Genomic DNA, 23723 nt, shown 5'->3' with positions numbered 1-23723 from the left:
TCTTGTAGAGTGAGGTTATTGATATTTCTGTTGAACGATTAACCATCAGCCATTCTAACAACATTATAACAGACCATATTTAAAATCATTGATGTTAAACATAGTATGATTGTCTCTTCTATGCTAATCCTTTTCAATGTCGATATCGGCTGTCATTTAAAATTTCACATGGCGATGACTCTATTGGGAGTAATGGAGGATTGTTGTTGTATTCGTCTGCAGAATGATTCATTCTTAAAATTACAAGTAATTGCTGTGTAAAAACATCATTTGCTACTCATATGTATGTTCGGTATACATGGTATTATAAAATGCAATTGCCTTTTCTGTGATTTGTGATTGCGTGTCAAACTAAATGTCGGTAGAAATAGTTTTGAGGATTCAATAACGTAAAATGTCGACTTTATCGCCATTTGATATAAGTGGGCTCGGCAAAGGGTTTGGATTATTTAGGCCAAGGCGGCCTAGTTATACATATGCAACACAGACGACTGAACTAGCATACTTAGGTCAATATGGCCGACAAAGAACAGAAAGTTACAGATATGCTGTTCGAAAAAGTACAAGTGACCCCGAGGAGCAGACGGATTTTATTGAAGGATTAGTAACAAACAGAAGAAATCGCAAAGAAAGTTACTTAAATGCACTGAAAAGTGATGAAAATTCGGTGACTCTACAACAAGACAAGGAACCTATCATAGGAAACAATATTCCAAAGGTAAATATTGATGTAGCACCTAGACATTCAAAAGAACATATCAGTGAACTTAAAACAGTTATTGCCAAGAGAACATCAATATGCGAACCTCTTACGGTATGCATTTCAGATGAAGCAAAACACGACGAAAAAGCGAGTGAAATTCTTACTTCCGATACACCCATGAACATGCATGGTAACAATGTGAACGAATTACAACGAGAAACTGAAACCCCTGTGTCAGAGTTAAGTAGTAACGTGCCATCTGTAGTAGTTTTCACATTTAGAAAGAATTTAGTGTTTTTATGTATTAGTTTTATAATGCTATTTTCAGCATTCAGAGCTATCCAAAACTTACAGTCTTCCATTAATACAAAGGATCATCTAGGCATTATATCAATGGCATGTTTACACGGGACCATGTTCTTGACTTGCTTGTGGGCTCCAAGCATGATTAACAAAGTATCTGCTAAATGGGCTATTGTTTGTGGTATGTGTAGTTTTCTTATTTGGACCGGTGCTAATATCTATCCAAAGTTTTACACACTAATTCCCTCTGCAGTATTATGTGGTTGTGGACAAGGAATATTATGGACGGCTGAGGTTTCTTATGTTCTAAAATTAGCTTTTGATTCCTCGAAAATAACACGTAACGGTTTAGATAAACAAGTGTTTAGATTTCATGGCATATTTTTAGCCTGTTTTCAGACGACACATATTTGGGGAAACCTATTATCGTCGTTAATATTTCAGTATTTTGAGGTACCGTCGACTCTTGAACTAGATTACGGTCCGATGGTAGATTTAAACTATTCTGACGTCACTAAATCATGCGGAGTTCTTTATCCTTGTGTCATACCAGAATATAATCAGCAAACTGGTAAGTATATTTACATTTTTTTTCACATTCCTTTTTCTTTTACTTCTAGTATGGGAATACGTTTGAATAAATCATTGTTAAAAGTTTGGCGATAGAAATACCAGAGGGACATTCAAGCTCATAGATCGAAAATAAACTGACAACACAATGGCTAAAAAAGAAAAAGACAAACAAACAGTTATCAAATCATATGTATAGACCAAGCATACTCAAAATAAACGAACATGCTTTAAAAGAACAGAGCCTGATACAACTAATTCTTACCACTATTTAGTCCAACACCGCCAGATAAAACAGTTACGTTGGCAACTTACTACCTGCTGGGTCAACTTTTTTCAAAAACAAAGGACATCTATCCGTTTATGTCATAAAATGCTTTAATTTGATTGAAGTGTGTACGATGTCTTTTATGAAAGTTGTATGCACTTTACATTGTTTAAACTTGGCGCAAGTTGGTTTCAACAGGTTTGTGACGTCACGAAAATATTGTTTAATTTCATAGCTTTTCCGGTTTGGAAGAAATAGCAATCAGGTCCATATAACATGTACTAGTAAACGCAATTTTGTCTTAACTGCTTTCATCATCTGAACTGATCTAAACTATTTAAAAGTCAGATTATTTTCTATAAATAATTTTAGACATTTCCAATGTGTAAAATTTATCAAAGTTCATATAATTTGTTTGCAGTCGATCTAAATAGCATTTTCATATAGAGATTTCCGTATTACAGAAATGATTATGTTTTTGTTACAAACATTCTAACTTTTTGACGGTTAAACTAATGTTTAGCCCTAATGTTTTGTTGGTGGGCTACATGAAAACGTAGCTGAACCACATGTAAGCTAGATAACGGTTTCCTGACTGTAGGAAATTGTCATATACAGTCAAGAATTACCTTTGTATAAATCAATGCCAAAAGTTAAAATGATATGAAGTAGAGCAACAACAAATTTTTGATCTAGATGACACAATTTTTGTATTACTGACAGCTCGTTAACCATATTAGGCTAATGAGCCACACCAATATAATAAGCCACACCAATAACTTATTTCCGGAACAATGATAGAATACAAAATACGTACACCTCTATTTTGAAAATAACAAATGATCAAAAATCATCATCATCACTTCAACATTAGAATATCACTTAAAAAACAAATCGAACTGTTTTTGTCCCTACCTTAACTTTTGCTTTTAACTTGGATATCTTCCCCTGTTACATAAAGATTATAAGGTAATAGTAGATAACTGATGTTCAAAACTCCAAAAATCATTTTTTACATTGATACCAAAGAATAAACGCCAGAGACATGCATGAACGACAAAACTGATAAAAACCGGGGTTTTCAGCAGGCTATGCATGAATATGAGATTTTCCTGTTTCGAGTTAAAGAGTCGTAATCAGAATGAGTAAGTGACAAAGGTTTTTTCTATTAATCACATGACCAATTTAAAAACCTGAGTGAGATAAATAAAAAAAAAAAATGAATGTACAAGTTGGAATTGTAAGCTGTCTAATAAAACAGAAACTTCCCCAACAGGAAAAATAAACCGGAAACCTGCAAGGATATAACCAGTAAGGATGTATTCCAAACATAGGCAAGCACGCACATATTGATTCAATTGAATCAATATATGGAAACAAAACTTTTATATTCGAATGATTATATGCAATCTTAGTCCATCTCAACATGCACATTATACCTCCAACAATTTCATTCTCCACTTGATGGCAGATCGGAAGATAAGTCCAACCTTTTTCATAAAAAAATAGATTACAAATACAGTCACTGTGATGCTTCAGGAAGAAACACATAATATTTAAAAAATAAATAATAAAATAATAATAATAATAATAAGCTCATCATAAATACTAGTTTTTATAATGGTGGATGTTGGAACGCGTGATTCGTCTACATAAAAACTCACCAATGACGGTCGTCTCAATTATTTTTATAAAGCCTATTATTGCACGAAATTGAAAAGCATTGAAGAACCAACATTCCAAAAAGTTTCATTAAATTCAGCTCTATTCCTGGGTTAGAATAATAGGAGTAATTTGAAAATTAAAATATTTGTTATTATTCTTAAAGTGGTTTTAAAAAGACAATTTGTGTTTCTGTGGACAAAGGCTGTATTCATTTGCGTCTCACCTTTGTTCGAATAAGGCACACTCTTACAGGTGACTTAAAAGACAGATTAAATGGAGCTGTCCTCTTTATTTATACTCCAACTACTGATAAAAAATACCATGACACCCATCGAATGATTCAAAGATGCCCATAATGTCAATTGCAACTGCATACGACCTATTTTAAAAACTATAAACAAGGAACGACATATATATATTTAAATAAGTTCGTTGGATGACTAACAAGTTTACATCAATCTTGTTTTGTGTTGTTTAATCTTTAGTTTTCGTTTTTTTTGGTATATTTTCATTCGTCTTTTTCTTGATTTTCTTTGGATTGTGTTTTTATATTGTTTTTATTACGCTATGATCATGAAGTACCTTTTTAATTTGTCAAAATTTATTGTCTTGTTTAATTGTAAAAGAGAAGCGAAAGATACTAGAGGAACAATCAAACTCAGAAGTCGAAAGAAAAATGAAAAATGAACTTGGAAAGACAACAAACATTATATTCCAAATATCGATGGCACAAATAGTAACTGCAAACATGTTAATAAACTATTGAATCTTGAATCTGTAAACAAAAATGAAAATATAAGTAATGTTTGGCTTTACTTTAACCCGGTTTTGGTTTTATCAGGTCATTAACGGTTATTTGTACTATTAACTTTTGGACCTTCACATATTTTGGCCTAGAGCATCACTGAAGAGACGTTACTTGTCGAAATGAGAATCTGGATCAATAAAATATGTACCGTTTATGTCAATATAGTCTACGATATAATGTATTCCTAGTTTCATTAAGACACTTTTTCATATGTTGTTGCCATCAACGGCTAATTTAAAAGAAAAGGGATTCTGTCTATATTGCAACATTTGTAAATTAATTTCAGAGTTGCTTTGTGATAATAGTCCAACATTAATGCGTCATGATTGTTAAATTATATCTTTTGTATACATTTATGCCTCATGAAAAACAAAATGATCTCAACAAAATATCAACGTTTTATTAAAGTATTATAAATCAAGAATATAATAATATGTAAAGGACTTATAAAAGCTACACATTGTAGAATTTCAAAGACTACAAATTCGCACAAATATATTAGCGTTAGAATGACAGTGTGTTATGATTTCTGCTACAGCTGACAGGAACATAATATGTCTGTTTCAACTGTATATTTTATTGATTTTATTCTATGATTTAAATTACTCTGTAGTACGAGAAAATCTATATGATTCTTGAAGAACATCGCTAGACGGAATACTGGATAATTCATGTGGTTAAATTGTTCTGAATGTTTGATCAAATATACGAAAAGCGGAAGAGAAAAATAATTAGCAAATAAAGTTATGTATCTTAATCTGAGGGAGCTGATTTGAAAAAAAAATAGATCCGACATATCTTATATTACAGTTTATATTTTAAGATCAATGTACTTTGAAGTATTAGAGGGGGGCGACACTCAAAAAGGAGTGCTGTAATTCATTTATACTTGAAAAAATGTTAATACTTAAATATAAATAAAGAACAGAACCACTACAATACATGAACAATAATCTAAATATTAAAATCAAGCTGATGCAAAACATAGAACATGTATAGGGAGAACAAAATATACATAGCTGTTAATTATTGTGTCGTTTGATCTATTGTGGAGAGTTGTCTCATTGGCAATCATACCACATCTTTGTTTTCTTCTTTTATATATATTATATATAAATGCCACATGTAAAGCAGAGGATTCTCTTCAATTTCAATCGTGATCACCATTTTTAAACAATTGTTTTTCCAAAAAAGCTTTGACTTTCATATGTTATATATATAGTTCCTTTTCGTCGTCTTCGTGGTAAGCAGTCGGTTGAACACGATATTTTTTTTTTTGGGGGGGGGAGGGGGGAGGATATCCGCTTAAGAGTTTTCTCCTCTCCTGACATTAAAATTATTCATTTGATGATTGGTATCTTCATGTCGATAAAATGTAACCTATATATATATACAAGTTTTACTGCAACTGATTTTGTGTCCAATTGATTTTTTCAAGTTTATGAGGTTTTAATATTTCTATTGCATAACTTGAAGTGTTCAAAATTGGTTTTGCATTGGAATTTATTCGACATTTTGATATTGAATTTTTTATTTGAGTATTCTTGTACTTTAAACAAAATAGATCTGTCCGCATTCTAAGGAAGCTGATGTTTGATGTCACTAGCAAGAGCTTTGCTATCGGCAGACGATCAATTAAACAGCTGCTTTTAAGTTATATTGAAACTTTATATGAATAAAAAAGATCTATAAAAATTTATTTACAATGAAAACTGACTGGCTCAGAAACGCAATTTAATCCTACGGTTGAATAATGTTGTTTAACAAGATGGTATCTGGTGACGATAGTTTCGTATAACTTTATACCCTGGAGTATAGTTTCGTATCCAATTGATAGTTTTCCATTATTGAGAAACAGTTCCATACCCTTTGAGGATTAATTAGGAAACAAAGCCAGCATCTTCCTATAATCAACTTGAAAGATAGATCTCTAGTCTTACCAGAAAGCTGGGGATGGTGTTAAAGAAACGTATATTATCAACATATGTTTATAACAAATCTCAACTTAGAATTTTAAATTCAATATTTGAAAAATAAACAAATAAACCTGAAACTCATTTGCCATAAACGTAATAAAGAATTATTTTTAGTTATTTCAAAGAGTTATACATTACATCTACTTAATAAGCGTGTGATCATCTCACTGTTTATATATATCTTGTAAATGTTGTTTTCGGAACTTCACCACCTCCTTTATTAATCCGTGTGATGAATGGTAGTCACATGACACCTTTGCTATGGTTCCCTAATGAATTATTGATCGTCTACTTTAAAGGAAGCGCCTCTGGGAAATATTTTGATGCCCATAACACTTTCTTGCGAAGTACATTTATTTCTCAACTAACCCTTCTCTAATGTAAAATAACACCTTTATAACGCTAATAGTTAACCAGTCCACATTCCAAAACTGTTATTAATTCTCCATATATACTTTTGACTTAAACAGCTTCAAATGGTCATCTTTTAAGTGAATGATTAACTATCATATTCCACGACTGTAGTATCTAAAACACTTCAAATAATTGGAATTGCTTGTCATTTTTGTTGTTTTAGTGTGTGCCTCTGGCGTTGTTATTTTTTCGTCTCATTGCTGATTTTGTATATTCCTTTTTCGAAATTAAATACCACCAGTTTGGGTCAACAGTTTTTCTTCTCCAAAATTGACATTTAATATCACACTTTTATTAGATGAATAAAAAAAAGACTGGATTTGTTTGGTTTTTTTTTTAGTCAAAAGCATTCGTCACACAAGTGAAATCGGGAAAACATGATTTTATTTCATTAATTAGTTGTCTTTGCTCATTGTTGAAGGCCGTACGGTGACCTATAGTTGTTAATGTTTGTGTCATTTTGGTCTTTTGTGGATAGTTGTCTCAATGGCAATCATACCACATCTTCTTTTTTTTTTTATATTAGTTGACAGTTATTCTAAATGTTATGTTGATGCTGGATTTGATATTTCAAAATCGTCTTTCATTATGATAATATCTTACGAAGAAAACAAATTATCAAGTTTTATTCCAAATTTGGCCTACACATCAGGTAAATGTAAAAAAATAGACTATTAAGACGCGGATGGAAAAATACTTTTTAATTAATTATATGTATTTTCTAAGATATTGTGTTTGAATGCACTGTTTGATCAACTCATTTTGAATGGTTTGTTTATTACCGCAATTGGATGTCTTTGATTTAGTTAAGTTCAGACTTTTCAGGTTCTTATGTATTTTTAAACGTTGGTTCTCCTTGATTTGTTTGCTTTAAGGATTGTATGTTTTATCACACTTGTGTTGTCATTTCACTGGTTTAGTGCCATCACAGCATACAAATGTTATCACAGTAAAGGGTTTCCTTGATATCTAGCTTTACACCATGTGTGTTTAATATCACTTGTGTTGTCCTTGCACTGATTTATTGGAATCACAGCATACACATGTTATCACTGTAAAGTAAAGGTTTTCCTTGATATTTAGATTTACACCATGGATGTATTATTACACTTTGTTTGTCCTTGCACTAGGTTTTTGTCATCACAGCATGCAAATGGTATCACAGTAGAGATTTTCCTTGATATTGGGCTTTACATCAAGGGTGTATTCTCACACTTTGGTTGTCCTTGTACTGTTGTTTTGCCATCACAGCATACAAATGTTATCACAGTGAAGATTTTCCTTGGTTTTTTGGCTTTACACCATGGGTGTATTATCACACTTTTGTTGTATATTGCTTTTTAATTTAAAAGCAACGTTTGTATTATCGCAATTTTCTTGCTCTGTGTTTACTCTTAACAGTGCATTACGTATTACCACAGCTCTATTGGTATTTTATAAGATTGGATCTTAACAGTGCATCATGTATTACCAAGGCTCTATTGGTATTTTATAAGATTGGATCTTAACAGTTCATCATGTATTACCACAGCTCTATGGGTATTTTATAAGATGAGATCTTTACAGTGCAACATGTATTACCACAGATCTATGGGTATTTTATAAGATTGTATCTTTACAGTGCAACATGTATTACCTCAGATCTATGGGTATTTTATAAGATTGGATCTTAACAGTGCATCATGTATTATCACAGATCTATGGGTATTTTATAAGATTGGATCTTAACAGTGCATCATGTATTACCACAGATCTATGGGTATTTTATAAGATTGGATCTTAACAGTGCATCATGTATTACCACAGATCTATGGGTATTTTATAAGATTGGATCTTAACAGTGCATCATGTATTACCACAGATCTATGGGTATTTTATAAGATTGGATCTTAACAGTGCATCATGTATTACCACAGATCTATGGGTATTTTATAAGATTGGATCTTAACAGTGCATCATGTATTACCACAGATCTATGGGTATTTTATAAGATTGGATCTTTACAGTGCAACATGTATTACCACAGATCTATGGGTATTTTATAAGATTGGATCTTAACAGTGCATCATGTATTACCACAGCTCTATGGGTATTTTATAAGATTGGATCTTAACAGTGCATCATGTATTACCACAGCTCTATGGGTATTTTATAAGATTGGATCTTTACAGTTATAAGAGTATTTTAGTACTCTGGCTCGTTTTTGTTTTGAATGTATATTTCATTATGTATTATCACTCCTTGACTCTCATAGGATAAGCTTACATGTATTTTAGCACTTAGGTTCTTCTAAGTTAAGCTTTACAACTCAATGGTTCTTTTTCTTCTAATTAACAGTAGTATCGCAATTGGTCTCTCAAAGCTAACGCTTTACAGTCCTTTTCCTCTTCTCTGCGATGCCCATAGACCCACGGCGTACGTATTATCACGTTTTGGTTCTCCTTTGTTTTTGTTCAATACATTCTTATGTATTAGCATACTTTGTTCACTATGGTTTGGGTTTACAACTTCTTATGTGTTAAAATTCTTTGACTCTCCTAGGTTTTGGCTCCACAACTCCTTATGTATAAGCATACTTTGTTACCCCTATCTTTTGTATTAATAGTTTATAACGGCTATCCTATGCATTTGGAACTACTGATCCTAGTGGATTTATCCAACTTTGTTTATTTTAGGTAATAAGTTTCTTACAGATTCATGTTTGACATCTTTGGCTTTCAAATATTTTGGGTTTTTTTATCCGGATAATGGTATATCTAGAAAAGTGTTTCGAAGTTCCTTACCGACTTAGGTTCCCACTCACATAAGCAAAGTTGACATTAAGTAAATTAGTCTATTCTTTTTAGTTTCTTTTGGTTATATTTTTCTTCACGTATTTAGGCATTTGTGCATTCTATGCAAATATTTTCGGTTTTAATGACGGTAAACTCAGAAAAGCGCCAAACTTATTGAAGTTCAATTTTTAATTTTTCAGCATGACAGTATTTATTTCACTTTTGCTCCTTTTGGTCACGACATTACATCTCTTGATGTTTTATCTATATTTTTCTCTCTCAGGTTGTGCTTTTTTAACTTTTAACATTACGTGTTATTGTAATGTAAAGATAAAGATCAATGTTATGATGTGAAATTATAACTCATCTATCTTTAATAAAATCCAATAATTTCAAGCATCAAGTCTTGATTGAAGAAAGCAATACCAGAATGAAAAAAAAGGCAAGAACAAATATATCTTAGCACTAGAATGTGAGATTTCTATGAATCATTGATAAAGGTCATAAAAGGAGAACACTTTAAAGTCATCTCCAAGGAATAATCAAGTTATTAAATTTGATTAAGATGTAGTTTTTTAAGAATCGTGATGTTTCAAATCATTAGATACACATTATCCATACTCCCACCTAAATTGAAACAATTCAAATGATTTGATTTAAGAGTTTGTTATCGTTCTGGAAATATCATATGGTTATATGGGTGTTAAACACACTTAGACAGATTTTAGAAAAAAAACATGTTTTACATGTATATCCTGAATAGGGCAACTGTTTGACTTCGGCACCTACATTCTGATGGACATTAGTATTAAGTTCTTAATGATTTGATACTTCTAGCAGACGACACTTTCAAATCGATTGTCTGACAGCGCGTGATTTGATTTAGTTTCTTGTGGTGTGAAATTTTTCCATTTTGCCAATCGCCTCATTTCTCAGACGTGATAAAACCTATTCGACATTTCGATAACGGCTCTTTACATTACAAAGGAAGAAAAAAATATGTTCTATACATACAATGAAAAGAAAAACTGAATCCATTGATTATACACAAACGAAATGTTGATTGGAGTGTTAATCGATACACGTTAGTGTCTATTTGGAGACATAAGATAAAGATTTCGCTGTCGGAAGCATTATTACTGTCGATATTTAATGAAGTGTTTCTCTTCAGATTACAATAGAGAGATTAATCTATGATAAACAATATGGTCATGCTGGTTCACCCAGACGATGCTACTACTCAGACATGACACACACACAAAACATATTATAAAGAAGCAATATAGACATACAGGGTTATATCCGCGATGTCATTTCTCTTTAACAATATCGATAATAGCAATAATTCATTAGAATAAGTATAGAAAATTTCGGCGAATTAATTGTACAATAAGCATCATTTTAGTCAGCTATTTTTTTTTCTAAAAAAAGCCATTGGCTTTTAAAAAATATCAATGATATTCATCCACATGAACCACCCGTAACTAAATTTGATGTTCCATATCAAGACCGTGTTATTATAGAAATTTTGACGTACATCTTCAAAGCAAATTGTATCACAGTTCTATCAACCTCTATCTTTTCTCTATCTTTCCTCTTGTTTGTCTTCTTTAGTGATGATAAAATTCATTTGAATTTCCAAAGGAATCAACATATCTCCGTTTGCTGTTTATGTATGAGTTTGCATTGGCGTTTTAGGTTTCAAGAAATGTGCTTTTGGTATCAGCAGAACACTTTTACAACTTAGACTCGTACATGACAAAACAATCATTTACCTTAAAACATAACAAATATACAACTTTATTGTGGAAATATGTTTTTCCACTTGAAGAATTTAATAAACGGTAATGTTTTAACAATCTAGACCACGAGAGTAACTGCAACAACTAGATGATACCGTTACAATTATGCCTGCGTATTTAAAGATAAGAACCTCGTCTGCAATTGTCCTTATAAAGAAAGCGCGTTGGTGTTGATCTTGAGTGATAAGTGTTTAATGTATTTTCAACCAGGGACGGGCCATGGCTGATTAATAGAATTTGACATGAGGTTAAATAAAGGCAACTAGTATTATGCCGATGTTCAATGGTTTTAAATCGATTGAGAGAAAACAAATCCGGGTTTCAAATTAAAACCAAGAGAAACACATCAACTATAACTACTAATAGAAACACTAAAGTTAACAAAAAAACACCTCTAACATACTTAGAAAAGAAACTATTTGATAATTTCTGACTAAGTACAGAACATTTTACGACAAAATGGTGGGTTGAACCTGGTTTACTGGTTAACCAAAACTCCTGCTTTATGTCAGTATTGGTCACAACTTTTTGGAACTTTTGGTCTTCAGTGCTCTTCAACTTTGTACCTGTCTTTCGAACTTTTTAAATCTGAGCGTCACTGGTTAGTCTTGTGTGGACGAAACGCACGTGTTAGATTTTAAACCTGACACCTTTTGTGAGCTATTATTCGTGTGTTTCTCTGTCCTTTATTTTCTCCAATTTATTTGTGTTGTAATCCTGTCATGTAATGTTGTCATTTCAAAGTTATATTAAACATTGGCATTTGGGCGGAAGATTTGGTATGCCACAAAACCAGGTTCAACCCACCATTTTTATCTTAAAATTTCCTGTACCAAGTCAGGAAAATGGCCATTATTATATTATAGTTCATTTCTGTTTGTGTTACATTTTAATGTTGTGTTTCTGTTGTGTCGTAGTTTTCCTCTTATATTTGATGTGTTTCCCACAGTTTTAGTTTGTAACCCGGATTTGGGTTTTCCAATCGATTAATGAATTTCGAAAAGCGGTATACTACTGTTGCCTTTATTTCAGACAATTGTAATAAATATCGCTGAAGGACAACACTAAATACAGCACAAAACATATCTCATCAACGACAAACATCATATGATATATAAACCAGTGACGCACTTACTTAGTAACATGCAATCTCAATCTTTATACAATTATTTTCACAATACCAGTCCAAAGAATTGTCATGACAGTGACGTTAAAGAGAGGCAACTTTATAATTAATTTGAGCATAAACGATAAAAAATGACAAATTATCCAATCGAAATCATAACAGAAACAACAAAAATGAATACATGAATGTTGAATGTACAAAATATAGAGACACGTCGTATAGTAATGCAAATTCACACTCGGTATAACAGTCATATTCGGGAATAGGTTAAATTAGGTACTAAGCAGACAAAAGATGTTCAACCACAATCTAAGACGTGGTAAAAATGTCATTAGTCAGTTTAGCCAAAGCCAATTCGTATAATTCAACCAATTCTTGATGTCGTCCATAAAATTTACGGAGTGTCTTTTTTAATTTTTCCTCCTCATTAACCTGTTGGAGGTTGAATACAGTTTATAGTTTGAACATGCTTGTGCATAACGTACAAATGGAGATATGTAAACACCCTACGAAGGAGTAAGGGGTATGCTTCCGCTGAAAAATCGGAAATAGATAATTTGGAAAATGGAATATCCCGTTTGTCATAGATTGTTGTGTAAATTCGTCCATCTGTGTCAATAATAAGTAATAACATTAACGGCACCAATTGTTCTGCACCAGATGCGCATTTCGACAAATCATGTCTCTTCAGTGATGCTCGTGGCCAAAATATTTGAAATCCAAAGTTCATATAAAAGATGAAGAGCTATAATCCAAAAGGTCCAAAAGTATAGCCAAATCCGTAAAAGGAATCAGAGCTTTGCATGAGGGAGATACATTCCTTAATTTACACATTAAGCCCTTATGTCCATTTTTTGACATGTGAATGTCTTTCTTAAATGTTAGGTTGCTGTTTCGTTGTTGAGGTATAACAATACCTCCTTTTATTCATATCACGAATTACAATATTTAAAAAAAAAAGGAAACATAAAAACACCAACATAGTTTGCGATTCGCGTGACGTCATTGATCATTACCATATCATAAATGTATAACATCGTCTTTTGCAAACAAAAAAGAAAAAAATTTAAACTTAAAATGCAAAAAAGAGGTGGCTTCAGATTTTCTTTTACTTAATCAGATATATTATTTGTAAGCCCGCACGAAGCTGAACAAAATATTATATATCGGGCATTCCAAATATGAAAAAAATAGAAGAAACAGCACAGAATTGTTTTCATTACAGCCATTCGAAACATAAAAATAAAAAAGAATATATATAGTCATATTGCTTATTCATAATTACAGCGGTTTGCCTTTATAAATAATTTTGATTTGTTTAGTTTTCGTTTTAGTATAAAATAACGTGTTAAAAATATTATCTTTGGATATTTTTTTTTTGCAGCCTGCATAGGTTTATGTTTCTTTAAATTTAAATGCCTGGACAGTTATATATATATATTTTATTTAAAAGAGGGTCGAAAGATACCAAAGGGACAGTCAAACTCATAAATCTAAAACAAGCTGACAACGCCATGGCTAAAAATGAAAAAGACAAACAGAAAAACAATAGTACACATGGCACAACATAGAAAACTAAAGAGTAAACAACACGAACCCCAGGTTCTGGTCTGGATAGTTATATGTTTATATTATAGGTCCGTATAGTTATATGTTTATATTATAGGTCCGGATAGTTATATGTTTATATTATAGGTCTGGATAGTTATATGTTTATATTATAGGTCTGGATAGTTATATGTTTATATTATATTTAAAGGTCTGGATAGTTATTTGTTTATATTTTATTTAAAGGTTTGAATGTATAGTTGTATGTTTATATCTTATTTTAAGGTCTGGATAGTTATATGTTTATATTGTATTTAAAGGTCTGGATGTATAGTTGTATGTTTATATCTTATTTTAAGGTCTGGATAGTTATATGTTTATATTATATTTAAAGGTTTGAATAGTTATATGTTTATATCTTATTTAAAGATCTGGATAGTTATATGTTTATATTATATTTAAAGGTTTGGATAGTTATATGTTTATATTTTATTTAAAGGTCTGGATATGTTTCCGGTGATATGGAAGCTGATGTGTGCCTATTTAGTAATTGCTTTTATGGGATTTTGCCTTATTTTCTTCTGCTTGGATAGAATTGGTGCTAGAATAGATCCAGAAAAGACAGGACGTCAGGTAATCAATTAAACCAAGTGTTCATGACTTATATATCTTTAGATTAAATCGTTACAATTTCATTAATTGTTTAATTAAGAATGTGTATTTACCAAACATATGAAATATACAAGACGCCAAACCTAATCATGCAAGAAAATGATGTTGTCTTAATCAACAATCTCAAGAACAAATATAGTTTATAATACTTATATAAGAAAGGCAATACAATTCTGTTATCAGAAAACTGTTATAAAGCGTTAACCATTTGAAAATATGCAGCTAGGAAAACATAGAGATGTGATGAGCAAATCTTATATCTATATAGATTTTTTTTCGTGCTCGTGAAATAATAAAATATAAATTGTTTATTTATAAAATTAAACTAAGATGATCTTTTTAATAAAACGTTTGAATAATCGACTTATTCTCGGCTATAGCATCCCTAGTATACCGTAATTAAAACAAAATAAAAACCTTAATTCTCCGAAAAATCGCTCACCGATGTTGCATACTCATCTCCACTGTAAAAATACATAATGCAAAATGTCCGATATACATAATTCAAGCTCAACTCTTCAAAGTCAATCATAATTTATAACGTATGCATTCGAATAATGGAAAGAAATGCAATGACAATTTAATTTACGTTTTTTCAAAGAATCCAATTGAAAGTCAGTTAGTTACGATCAACCAACAAGTTCTACAACATGAAACTTTATATAAAACAAGTACCTTATATTTCTTATGGGGTCATGCTTATATAAGGAATGACGCAAACCAATAACAAAGGGATAACCTTGTCATATATATTAGAATAGAAAAGGTGAATTATGATATCTTCTTATATAACTGATATGAGAGAAAAATTCATAAGTAACGAATAAACTCATCATAGATACCAGGAGTCGGTTTCACAAAAAAAACTTACGACTAAGATTTGTCTCAAGTATACTGAATTGTTCATGACTAACGATCAATCTTAATCGTGATTTATTTTGTAAAACCGACCCCAGTTTTGCAATTTTGTATTTGCGCCAGACGCGCGTTTCGTCTACAAAAGACTGATCAGTGACGCTCAAATAAAAAAAGTCGAAAAGGCCAGATAAGTACAAAGTTGAAGACCATTGAGGACTAAACATTCCTTAAAGTTTTACCAGAAAGGTTGTTACTATTCATACAAACATATACATAGATGTGACCAAAGCACTTTCATACTTGGAATAATTAATTACAACTATGTTTCATAGTAATACGTTATTTTGATTCGCTAACATCCATCTCGAGTCATTCTGAAATTCTTAAATTAAATAAATTAACGAATGAATTTTAGTTATTTTAAAGCGTTGACCGTGCAAATATATTTAGAATGAAGCGTATAGTACAAACGTACGTCGGTCAACGCTTTTACAACCCAATTAATTTACCAGAAGAACCATTCAATTCTTAAATAAGAACTGAATTTAACGAACTCCAAATGTTGAGCGTTGAAATTTCAAACTTAATTCAAACTTGCTAAAGATGCTAAAACCAACAAATCAAAACACAACAACAACAAAATTTTGTATTTGACCGGATTACTACTTCACGCATGGTGCATCGCTTTGATTGATTAATATTATTTATTTATTTTCATCATTTTTTTAGATTGATAAATATCGGTGTTAAACATGTTGTACTAATTGGTAATGTGTTAACGGTACATTTCTTTATTTCTATGACAGAAAAGTAAAACACGGATGATTGAACTATTTTTGATTGATATTACCCCTCATGTTTGTTTTAATAACATACCAAATAACGTCATATCTTTGATTGTATTTTCTCTTATCAGTCAATATGTTCTCGCCTTCACTTAAGGAAGCTGGCTTGTCATGTTTTGGATTTTTTGTCAGATTTTCGGAATCCTCTGGATTTATCTATTTGAATGCCTTGAAAAAAATCGCCCAATGACCCCTATTTTTCTTTTTGTAAATCTTTTACATGTATAATGATAAGCCATCTTTAAAAGTCTTATAAAATTTTAATTACTTTATAACAGTTTTTGAGAACTTCAAGCTGTCAATGGTAAAGCTATGAAAAATCAAGAGAGAATATTTTCCCGCCAAAAAGTTAATTGATTATATCTCGAAAACAAGCACGGTGACCTATATATTTTTTTTGCTCTTTGGATTCCATTATTAATTCCCTATCAATATAAACTAGTGTTTTAAAAAGTTAATTACTTTGAAACTGGGAAGCGAACTCCCTTAACTCACACTCAGATCAAATTTATGCATTTTATTGACACTTTTCATCATGCTTAGGTTTTGTAGTTTTAAAAGGGAAAATAAAACTGTATACATTTAAAGCGTCCAAAGCCCTCTTTTAGGGTTTACTCCCAAGATCTTAAACATTCTAAACCAAGTAATGTATTAATACTTCCATACTGGAAGAGTTATACATGTATACATGAAAGCAAACAGGACATTAACAATTTAGATGAAATCTACTAAAGGTATACTTTACAAGTTTAGTAATAGTTTCTAAAATTTTCAGTATAATATTTCAAAATGTTTGTTATAAATCATGTCAGAGTGACTACGGGGCTGGTGATAGTCTCGGAGACTAGCATTACACTATATATATAGCACCTGTATCAACCCTGTGAATACCACTTTATAAAGTAAGTGCTTCCACTTGTCATTTTTGTTGGTTCGTTTGAAAATGTGTCCTTCTGATATGAATTTAAAGAAGATAAATGGCATTAATTATTCAATGAACCAAATATAAACACAGTTCGTGCATTTCTCATCTTGCGACATTTAGTTTTCGTATATGTATGTTTTATTTTAAACCGAAGCAATTGTCTCAATTTATCGTTGTTTATATTTCATAGACGCTTATTCAATTTTACGATATTTTCATTTTCAGATTTTTATCCAGCACGTGACTTTACTGACAACACACAAAACATTTCGTCTTTTGATTCCACTTCTTATTTTTAGTGGCTTGCAGCAAGGGTTTGTGTTCGCTGATTTCAATCAGGTAAATAAAGGCAACAGTAGTATACCGCTGTTCGAAAGTCATAAATCGATTAAGAGAAAAACGAATCTGGATTATAAAATAGAACTGAGGGAAACACATCAACTATAACAGAAAAACAACGAAACAACAGAAACACTTGAGCGCAACAAAAAACAAACGACAATGTAGTACACACAGAAACTAGCTGTAAGATAACAACCGCTATTTTCCTGACTTGGAAAAGGACATTATTAGAAAATTTGTTAAAGTTTGAATTGATCTATGCATGCAGTGTATGTCATTGCCTCACCAATTTAGATAAGTCGAACCAATTTCAGCTGTACTATAGGTTCTCTTTACGTTTTATAAAGACTGGCGGTAACACAAGATTAAGCCTCCACTCTTCTAAATATTTCAGTTAATCCCCACCCCTGGTCAATAAGTATTCTTTCGGATTGTGTTAAAAAAAAAACTCAACTGGTTTCTCTCCTGAAAACACACACAAAAAGGTTTTGATAAATCGTTTGTCACGCCGCGGAAGAGTAGTAAAAATGTGACCCTTGTCCGTCCTTTTTTTTAGGGATTTAGGTGACGTCACTATTATCTAACTTGATTTATGCTCCTTTATAATTTTAAAAACAGGTCGGTACATCATCTGTGTACCATCGGCACATTCTTCATTTTATTTTTGTGATTATATGGATGTGTTCAATAGGATGATAAGTATTTTTGTTAAATACTTATTCACATATTTTTGCAGGCATATGTGACGTGTGCACTGGGAGAAAAGTATGTTGGATACTCAATGATTGTAATGGGTGCTGCAAACGTGCTCGGAGCAATAGTTGTTGCTATATGTGCTAAACATATACCTAGAGAGGTTGTGTTTGCCATCGGTGGAATTATTCATATGGGTATAATGATAGGGTTTCTGATATGGATTCCAGATCAATCGAAGCACATTCATTTTCTATTAGCAGCCTCATGGGGAGTATGTGACGCTGTATGGCAAACCCAATGCAACAGTAAGTTTATAAAAGTAGATAAAATTATAAATATTATTTGAAAATATGCACTAAACCTGAAGAAAATAATTGTCTTTGAAATAGTATATGACAAAACTTCTTTGCCTCAAGTTACATATGTATATTCTTAGAAACATTCCGTATTCACACGCTTCTTTCTGAATCCCTTAAAATATCCCATTGATTTAGAACAATTGATACGTTCAACTGAAAGAAATATAGCAGTGCGTCAAACTTCCCATGGTATTCGGTCATCTTATTTATAATAGTCTGCTTTTCTTGGAATTACCATCCAAACAGACGTGTCAGTGTATTGATAAGAGATATATCTCTTCATAGCTTAATACGAACATATTTTGTATGAATTTGTCGTTTTGTTACTTCTGTTGATTATTTCACATGTACCGTGTATTGGCCTTTTTATAGCTGACATTACGGTATGAGTTTCTTTGTGTCGAAGGCCGTGCAGTGACCAATGATTGCTTTTATCTTCCTCATTGAAATTCATGTATACAGTTGTCTCATTTTCAATTATACAACATCTGAACCTTTTGATATAGAAATGTATCATATAGACAAATATTTCTTTTCCGTATATGCTGTAGCATCAAATATGTATTTGTTTATCATGTGCGTGTCAGGATTTGGATAGAAAATATAAGGAGATGTGGTATGATTGCCGACCAGACAACAATCTACAGGAATCAAAATAACGTGGATTGTAGCAATTATAGCTCACTGCTCGGCCTTCAACAATTAGAAAACCTATGATAGTCTGAGATAAAAGGCTCCGACAGTACACAATGTGAAACAACTCAAACAAAAAACAAACAATAAACTATAAACAGATATAAAAGAATGAAACCAATGGCAACCAGTGAATAACAGACTGATGTGTGCATTAAAGAAGATCTTATTATTTATACAGTACCAATAACAAAAGACAAACGCACGCATACTTTTGTTTCACGTTTTATATGAAGGGTTATCTAGAAAGCGCGTCCGTTTTGGTCATTAGACTGTTTCTGTTCTTTTAAACCTTATTTTTTTCGGATTTGAGCATTGATGATGAATTTGAAGTTTAGAAAAACGCTTTGGATGCATGAACTTGCAAAAAAAAGTGTTGTTTTCATTTTTATGGTATGTTTGTTTATGAATCCTCCAATTATATTCAGATATTAAATGCATTATTTTGAAATATCAGAAGTGATTATCAAATAGTCGCACCCGCAAAGTGAAAAGGGATTAATATAAGTTGCAAAACTGGTTTCCCAATCCACTATAAATAAATATGTTTAAACTAATAGTCAAATGTCTGTTCTATATTTTCGTACGGTCCTTTTATTGATACCATTGATATATAGTGTTTATTAATATAAATTTGAAAACAAGTTTAAACAAAGAAACATACAACACAACTTACATTATTTTTGGAAAATAAAGATTTGTTATATCGAAAATTGTTTTGGGAAATGTTTAAATTTGACTTTCTTTATAATGTAACAAAAGATTCCCCAAACTGCTCCATTGGAATTCTGTGCAATGTACTGAGCTCTTTTATTGTTCATTTAATGCATCTTTATATACCCTTGAACTACTTGCATCATATATGACCTTCTCTGTTCATGACAGTAGAAACAAATGAAATAAATGTTACCATCCCACAGCGGAGATATCATAATCTGTTTATTCCAATATTACGTCATTTATTCTCAAAAATATAATTTATCATAGAATCGAAATTCTGGGGAAACACAATTAAAAACAACATTGTGATACAAAAAGCCGATGGTTTGAAGTAATACGTTAGAAATACGATCCAATGGAAATATAATTGAATCTGTTTGTAATCTTTTTCGTTTTAACACAGCTCATCAGCGATACTTGGGTCAATAATAAAAATCATTGTATGCTGTTTCAAAAGCATTAGTTGAAATGATACTCTTTTCTTAATTGTTCAAAGCAACATCAAATAGATAAATTCGTTTATAAAAATGTACATGACGCCGACTTCTAGTTGCCATGGAAACATGTTGCATGTCCAATTGAACATATTTTATTCCTGAGTAAATCAATTCACATTACAATTATAGCTGTTTATATTTCGTCAATAATGAATCACAATGCATGTTTTGTATTATTTTTATCAATTTAAAGGCATATTTAGACTTATTTATTCTACAACACATCCATCTATTATAGTGTGTTGTCCTAGATATCAATCTTCGGAGTCAATACATTTATTCAAAACAAAATACTGAAAAATCAGTCTAAATGATTATCATGATATTATACAAACGTCAGTGTATGTTTTGGAATTTCCTGCATCCTCGTACATATATTTAAACCTGTCATAAAATAACAAATATCAATGGTTTTCATACAAAAATCTTTTCTACAATAAAAGTGATGCATGATTTATTATAGCAATGTTTATTTTCAGCTTTGATTTGTATCACATGTGTAGAGGAAGCGGACATAGCGTTTGCTAATTACCGGATGCTTCAGGCGTTTGGATTGATGTTTGCTTTCTTGTCGGGAACTTTCATGTGTGTAGAAGGAAAACTATATATGCTGATGATTGTCCTTGTCATTGCTATAATGTTCTATGTGCTAGCCGAGTATAAAGTTAGACAAGTAGAAAATGACGTTTTTGACGAACCTTCGAACGAATAACAATTAATTATAGCAATTATACTCTGTAAATAACGGTAGTCAACGTTGTGTTTGTTCATTTGATGAACCAAAATGTACTGTGTAACGAACACTGAGAGTGTTTTAATTTCAGCGTATCAAGTTGTTGGCAAATATTTTTTATGAGGAACTAGCTATTCTGTAACATTAGAGAAACATTTACTGATGATGTTCGATAAAATCGTTTCGATATATGCCAATAGAACAAACAGATGAAACAAACGCTAGACTTAAAGTCAAATGCAAGAAATATGGAAAAACGAGGTTGATGAGGAAAATGTTGATATATCCTTAAAAAGATACAGTTATATATGTTATCTGTATGTATATATGATATGAACAAATGTACTCTGCGTGATTTAAATAGGCTATCAATCAAGTATGATAAAGAACTAACAGTATTATAAACCATATACATTCTCTAATCATTGGTGCAGTCATTGCCATAGACATTATTTGCTTTAAAATGTTTCTTAATCACGAATCACCAAACCTTAGTTTTAGCAAAACTTTAATAGCTTTATTGTTTTGATATTTTCAACCAATAGTCTAGGAAAACTAAAGCTGTACTATTTCCTAATTTGTGGGTTTACAATATTTCATATATATTCAAAGAGTACTCGCTAAAGATTCTTAATTTTAGAATGGCTATACAAATAGAAAATCATATTTAATTTTAATTCTACACATAACTCATAGCTTAACTATATTTAATATGAAAATAATATATAACACATATGTAAATTTGTAGTCTATAAAACGTACATATACCAAGTTAAAGTTTTATAATTATTTAGTTCATATTCTGTACTCTTTATATTTTCTAATAAAAAAATATAATAACAAGTACGTCTTTTTTTATAACTTTTGTAATGGAAATCATTCATGTTATCAATAAAATAATATACGATTCTGTAAAAGAGGTTATATCTATCAGCATACCTGTTCAAAAAGTTCACATATTTCATAATGTTATTCAACGCTACACAATGTTGTTTAAGGAAGGACTGTAATATTTTTTCTATTGATGAAGAAATAACATAAAAAATGTTGAACACATTGAATAACGCGCGTAGCGGGTTATTTAACAGTGTGCACCACATTTTTTTATGTTTTTTCAAATAGACTGACAAAATATTACAGTCATTCCTTAAATAACATTGTGTAGAGGTGAATAACATTATAAAATATGTGAACTATTCAATTTCATTCTAAATTCCATTTTAAACTGGCGTAAATCATGAAAAAACGTTGATGACGTCACTGTCACATGACAAAATTGTGTCCATGATATGATAAACAAAACGACGTCAGCCAATCAGAAGACGCGATACATCCAAAATTAAATTATTTAAGGATATTTGCCACTCGGTTTCAAAAGATAAAGCTTTTTATGAAACTGATTTCGATTGATAGTTTATAAATGAAGGATCTTAAAAAGCAGGAAAAAATGTCCGTGTGCTTGTTTTTGATATTAAAGTCATTGATTTCATAATGTTATAAACCAATTCTAACAAAAAATTCAGAAAACGAAATTATTTTAGATTAATGCCTCGTATGAGAAACAATTTCATGGTAAGCGTTTTCCCTTTACAAATACCTAAGATGTATTTTACTGAAAGATTTTGCAATAGTATTCTATTTTGAAAACGTACACGCAAACACACACACACGAACACAAACATGTATATATGCATATGTAAATCATCATCACTATTCAATATGTAACGCTTTTTATAAAGGTATAATTTCATATCAATGATACAGTAATATGAGAATGCTTCAAACATTTTGGAGAATTCTTTGATACTGTATTATAAATGTATAGTATTATTTATATTTTGTTGTATTTTGGTATTCTGTTGTACTGAAATAATTAGATTAAAAAGCTCTTCTTCGATAACATTTTCTAGTTTGAGTGTTTACGTGCTTCTTTAGATAGAGATAAATATAGTTTCAGCGGCAAATTACTTTTACTAATATGTTAAACCCCGCCATATTATTTATGTGTGTGTCTGTCCCAAGTCGGGAGCCTGTAATTCGGTGGTTGTCGTTTGTTTATGTGTTACATATTTGTTTTTCGTTCATTTTTTTATATAAATAAGGCCGTTAGTTTCCTCGTTTTAATTGTTTTACATTGTCTTATTGGGGCATTTTATAGCTGACTATGCTGTATGGACTTTGTTCATTATTGAAGGCCGTAAGGTAACCTATAGTTGTTTAAAATGTCTATGTCATTTTGGTCTTTTTTTGGATAGTTTTCTCATTGGCAATCATACCACATCTTCTTTTTTTTTTTATTTGAAGCCATTTATTCTTTTGTATTGACTTCTAGAAAAAGACTAGGAGAGGCGAAAGAGAAATGATAAAAAAAAACACAACAAAACACAACACAACATGAAAAACTAAAGACTGATCAGGAGCAACAT

General features: G+C 31.2%; 1 protein-coding gene across 1 annotated transcript; it reads left to right on the top strand.

Annotated features, from left to right (window-relative positions):
- On the top strand, positions 1 to 22347 carry LOC134712690 (protein unc-93 homolog A-like). Its single transcript, XM_063574480.1, has 5 exons — positions 1 to 1577; positions 14457 to 14590; positions 17483 to 17596; positions 18336 to 18600; positions 21044 to 22347. The coding sequence occupies exons 1-5, from the start codon at positions 395 to 397 to the stop codon at positions 21274 to 21276; spliced, it is 1929 nt and encodes a 642-aa protein (XP_063430550.1). The 5' UTR covers positions 1 to 394; the 3' UTR covers positions 21277 to 22347.
- Positions 22348 to 23723: the final 1376 nt, after the last annotated feature.

This window comes from Mytilus trossulus, chromosome 3 (assembly GCF_036588685.1).
Source record: "Mytilus trossulus isolate FHL-02 chromosome 3, PNRI_Mtr1.1.1.hap1, whole genome shotgun sequence".
Lineage (NCBI taxonomy): Eukaryota > Metazoa > Mollusca > Bivalvia > Mytilida > Mytilidae > Mytilus > Mytilus trossulus.
This window is presented reverse-complemented; position numbering and strand designations above follow the sequence as displayed.

Excerpts from the sequence above, each read along its gene's own strand:
- LOC134712690 (XM_063574480.1), top strand. The coding sequence starts at position 395 with ATGTCGACTTTATCGCCATTTGATATAAGTGGGCTCGGCAAAGGGTTT. Across the intron at positions 1,578-14,456 it reads AGAATATAATCAGCAAACTG|GTCTGGATATGTTTCCGGTG; the intron begins GTAAGTATATTT and ends TTTTATTTAAAG. Across the intron at positions 14,591-17,482 it reads CAGAAAAGACAGGACGTCAG|ATTTTTATCCAGCACGTGAC; the intron begins GTAATCAATTAA and ends TTTCATTTTCAG.